At 35.1% G+C, this 4,595-nt stretch overlaps 1 protein-coding gene across 3 annotated transcripts in view; it reads right to left on the reverse strand.

Moving 5' to 3' along the window:
* Positions 1 to 258: 258 nt before the first annotated feature.
* The window catches only part of LOC102595641 (probable protein phosphatase 2C 35), a 7,497-nt gene continuing 3,160 nt past the window's right edge, over positions 259 to 4,595 (reverse strand). The window contains exons 2-5 of one of the 3 annotated variants that reach the window (XM_006365223.2): positions 1,555 to 1,686; positions 1,001 to 1,190; positions 845 to 913; positions 259 to 726 (exon numbers count right to left, since the gene is read on the reverse strand). In XM_006365223.2, the coding sequence (XP_006365285.1) occupies positions 1,083 to 1,190; positions 1,555 to 1,686 (240 nt within the window). In that variant the 3' untranslated portion in view covers positions 259 to 726; positions 845 to 913; positions 1,001 to 1,082. Of the gene's footprint in view, positions 727 to 844; positions 914 to 1,000; positions 1,204 to 1,554; positions 1,687 to 4,595 lie in introns of those variants that run through there. The other 2 variants (XM_006365222.2, XM_015304358.1) reach the window with 2 other exon arrangements.

Genomic DNA, 4,595 nt, shown 5'->3' on the forward strand with positions numbered 1-4,595 from the left:
ATCTCCTTTGTCTGGTTGAAAAGGGAGGTGAACCATACTCTAGTACTTATTCTATCACATTTGGATTACGTTACAGAGAAATCTATTCTCATCATGACAAATCCATGTCCTAGTTCCTAGCTTAAAAAAGGACTTAGAAGTCGTCACGAAATTGTTTACCTGCAAAAAGGCAACAAGGAATCTTGTTTTTCCTAGAACACAGCATAAGGACTCATATTAAAAAGGTAGCAAGTCCACACAAGTGATCTGCCTAATCCCTTGCACGACGAATCACTACACTGTGACCATTCTATATACAAATTTAACCAATTTTCATGCGTGGCATACTTGTTTGATACTTCATACAACAATAAGTTCTTCCGCAACCAAGTCGAAAATGATGTGATAGAAATATTGTCATTCTAAAACTGACAAGTTTAGATGGAATACAGTACAAAGTTTGCTCTTTTTTGTTGCAAGAAGATGCAACTATTGACTAACCCATGTACATGTGCATCAGTGTTAAGCTTTTTGACAGAAGCAACGCCCCAGCAAAGAAGTCTCCAGAACAACTCAGGTAAACTTGATTGATGTGATATGCACGAGAACGCAAAGTGTGAAGTAACTGAAGTGAGTAGTGTAACCAGTTGAAGTCAAGAGGGCAATAGATCCATAAACTGCTAGATTCTTTTACAAGGAAAGGACATAGGTTCAACTGCTAAGTGAATGCTGCTCAGGTCCTGCTATCTGTCATATTCAATGTGTAGAAGGGTATAATAAACCGCTATCAGTTCGTGCACCTACTTATGCATCGCTTGTTATATACGTTTATAATCATCAATGACTAAGGAATGAAGGAAGTTACCGTTTCAGGCACATCTAAAATATGTGGAAATGCGTGGAAACCCTTGGAAGTCTTTTCTTTGTTCAATCCCTACAAGAGAAGTAGGAGCAAGCGGTCACTTGTAGAACAATATACAGATAAAGAAAAAGAGTAAAATTGGGAAAGAGTGAAACTCACAAGCTAGATGAAACTACTACTCTGGAGCTCTGGTCTGATGACGAAACAGTTTGACAACAGCTCACTTCAGACAACTCACTCCTTACTGACCGATAACCTTCCGAAGCAGATGGAGTGAAATATATCTCCGATGTTTCTTTCTCTGTGTTTGTTGTTCTTCCTCCATTTCTTTTGGCTGTGGCACCACCACCTGACTATCCCAACTTCAGAGTATATTAGCTAATCCAAAAGTAAACAGAAACATGAAGTAATCTTGAATTGTGGAATACCAAAGGCAAGAAATTGCAGGCATGAATTTGGTAACTATGTTGTTTTGATCCTATTTTAAATAAGTCAACAGACAAAATCCATAATGAAGAAAGAACTTAGTCCAGTAATGTTAGCAACAGATGCTCCTAGAGTCCATCGATCAAATTGTTAGTACTTATTTCTAACCATAGGAACAATAATGATTTACACAACGAAAGCAACGTAGAAATATGTGAATTTATATATATCCAGAGAATTAGAAAAGAAACAAGAAAATCAACAAATAAGAATCAAATGGTTCATACATTGGATAAGGCTTTAATATGTACAATGATGATTGTTATATCATCTGTCCGATTTTCATGATCTAGCCACAGTTTGTAAGATTCTCCAGCAATGGCTGAACTTGCATCCCTAGGATCTGCGGATCTATTTACCTACACAAGAACAAAATAGGAAACAAGGCAGAAAATGTTAACAATGACTGAACCAAATGGTGGCTGAGATCAAGTAAAAAGAATTTGCTCATTTACTTGAAGATAGATCACATTGATTTTAACTAATGTCACAAAAACATGATCCAGCTTTTCTATTTAACTTATTTTTTGGCATTGTTCGAATAATTTGTTGGCATAACTACCACTAATCGCCAATATACAAAGTGCCACCAGTGTTGTCAAAGCATTGAGTGTGTTGAAAAAAGGATCAAGGGTCTGCAGTGGCTTTAAGCCCATAGCACAATTAATGCATGAACTTTAGAAACTTTAGTTAAGGAAGGAACAAATGATGAATGCATATTATATACAGACAGCGACACACTGACACACATAATGTACGAAAAGTACCTATTCAGACAAACTGCACGGACAGAAAAATTGTCAATAAATTGAAATATATGAAGTCAAAATCGTGTCGATCAAGTACAGAAACCATTTTATATTTTACACATTCAGATGTAAATAGTACAATTTTAGTTTTTAATTTTAGCTTTCACTGTGTTTTAATCAAGAGATTTAGCTAGTTTTCTTATTACTGAATTTTTATTACCTAACTTTAATTATTAACATATTCACTCAGAATGTTATTTAGTTCTGCTCTTTAGAAACAGTGCCTATGAGGAAGTTGCACACGTCACATCACCTTTGTGCTTGCATTAGCTATGTTGCTCGGACTCTTCAAAAGTGTCAATGGGTGCGTGTCGGATTCGCCAAAAGTAGTGTATTTTTGGAGAATCCGAGACGGGTGCGGCATCAAAAGTGAAGAGTCCGCGCAACTAAGTGCATTAGAGTATTGCATGAACCAGAGAAAAAAAAACGCTTGCAATGCACCTAGTTTCAAATGCACCTCAAGCGAGCCTTTAAAAACACTAAATGCCACATTAGTTAGAAAAGGACGAGATGATCCCCCAGGAAAAGAGCATTCAAAATATCTACAGAGGAAGAAGATAAAAAGGACAGAAAGAAGAGGAAGGAAACGAAGGGCAAATATTCATATGTATTTATCTATTCAAGAACTTCCTCCTACCACCAAGGAATACAATGGAATGTATGGGATGCCTCCACCCTTAACCAAAGGTCTCGAGTTTGACCTCTAGAAATGGAGAAATTCCTAATGGGCCCTACGAGGCATGAATCCGGATTGGTCGGGCCATTCAGTACCAAATACCGGATGCTTAAACCAAAAAAAAAATCCTCCTGTTTATCATTAGATAACAGGCTCCGCATTGAAATGATATTTAAACAAAACCACATGTTTAAATGCAGACAATTCATCTGATGTTGCTTTGCCAGTTTAGACAGACAATTGATATATCTAGGCTTCATTATTCAAAGAGGTTAATTAAATAATAGATGAAAATGGAACACATAGAGGTGTGCTATGTGATAGGAAGATACCTATTAAAGTCAAAGAACAATTGAATAAATGAGACCACTAATGTTATAGTGGAGATATCCACAAAAAGTGTTTGTATGCAGATATTAATTAGGTGTACAACAAAATTAAAAATTAAAAATCAGATAGAAGATACAAATAGCAGCAATAGAGGACAAAATGCGAGGAGACCGCCTAAGATTGTTTGACCATGCTACATAGACCTCCAACTACACCCAGTTTATAGGTGCAACATAACGATGATTCAAGGTGTAGGCCTAAAATCACACGAAAAATTATTTCAGAACATTGATAACCCCTTGAATTCAACTGAAGTTAACAAAGAATAAAACCAAATGGAAGTAAAAAGTCCATGGAGGCCACAGTGGCGGAGCCAGAAATTTCATCAAGGGTGTTCAATTTTTTTTTAATAAGTGAGTTGAATGTTATTTATTTAACCTAGTGATTCTACCATGAACGATCTAAACATTTGTCAGTATCAAATATAAACAATCGAGTTTTTCTTCTTCTTTTTGATGCATTGACTTTATATGATAAAAATATATGATTATTGTTTTTAAAGTGAAATATTGATAGAACAAATGCGTCTAGCTTTACGAAATATAAATCACACCAGTATAAATTTTTTTCTTAAAAAAAAGAAGAAGATAAAATGCATGTATTGATTTTAGCTTTGGGTTTAAAGTTGTTAACATATATAAACACAATTTTTTTAATGTAAAATGTTGCGTTTTTTGTTTTCACCATTCGAAAGTACATTATATCCTAGATAAAAATTAGAAATACATGATTTTTAATATTCAAAATTAAAATAATTTATTCATATATGTTACTCTATATTATTAAAATTTTAATATTAATAATTAAGAAACTTGAGGAACATGATAATGGTGTGTGAGGTTGTGTTCTATATCAAAATAAAGTTAAAACGGTTGTGTGCTCCGTGGGATTCGAACTTGCGCACAAAGGGTGGAAATGAACAAGTTTTACCACTGTGCCACGGAAGATTTTATGTTAAGGTTGTTCAACATTAATTATTTATCCCTTACCGCCCCTGGGAGGCCATACCAACTGGTTGAGATCAAAACTTAGTCGAGATCCTGTCTTTTGACAGGAATATAGTGTTTTCAGATTTGTATCTCAATGTAGGGATAAGTGCAAGATGTAAATAATCTCCTGCTTCTTAGTTCCATAATTAATGTCTTAAAGGACAAACTATCAAATATTTGCATAAAACTGGGCCAAATTATAATGGGATGGATGAGGATTCATATCACTTGGGCCAACTCGTTTAAGGTTGAGGTGCAGTAATAGTAGTTTCTATGTTTTCTTATTAGATACTACCTTTAACTTGTCTTCAGACTTCAACTTAACTAAATGGAGTTACCAACAACTCAATAAATTATAATGGGCTTACCCCATACACAAAATGCTCCCCCCCCCCCCCCCCCCC

This window comes from Solanum tuberosum, unplaced genomic scaffold (assembly GCF_000226075.1).
Source record: "Solanum tuberosum cultivar DM 1-3 516 R44 unplaced genomic scaffold, SolTub_3.0 scf00532, whole genome shotgun sequence".
In the NCBI taxonomy this organism is placed as follows: Eukaryota; Viridiplantae; Streptophyta; class Magnoliopsida; order Solanales; family Solanaceae; genus Solanum; species Solanum tuberosum.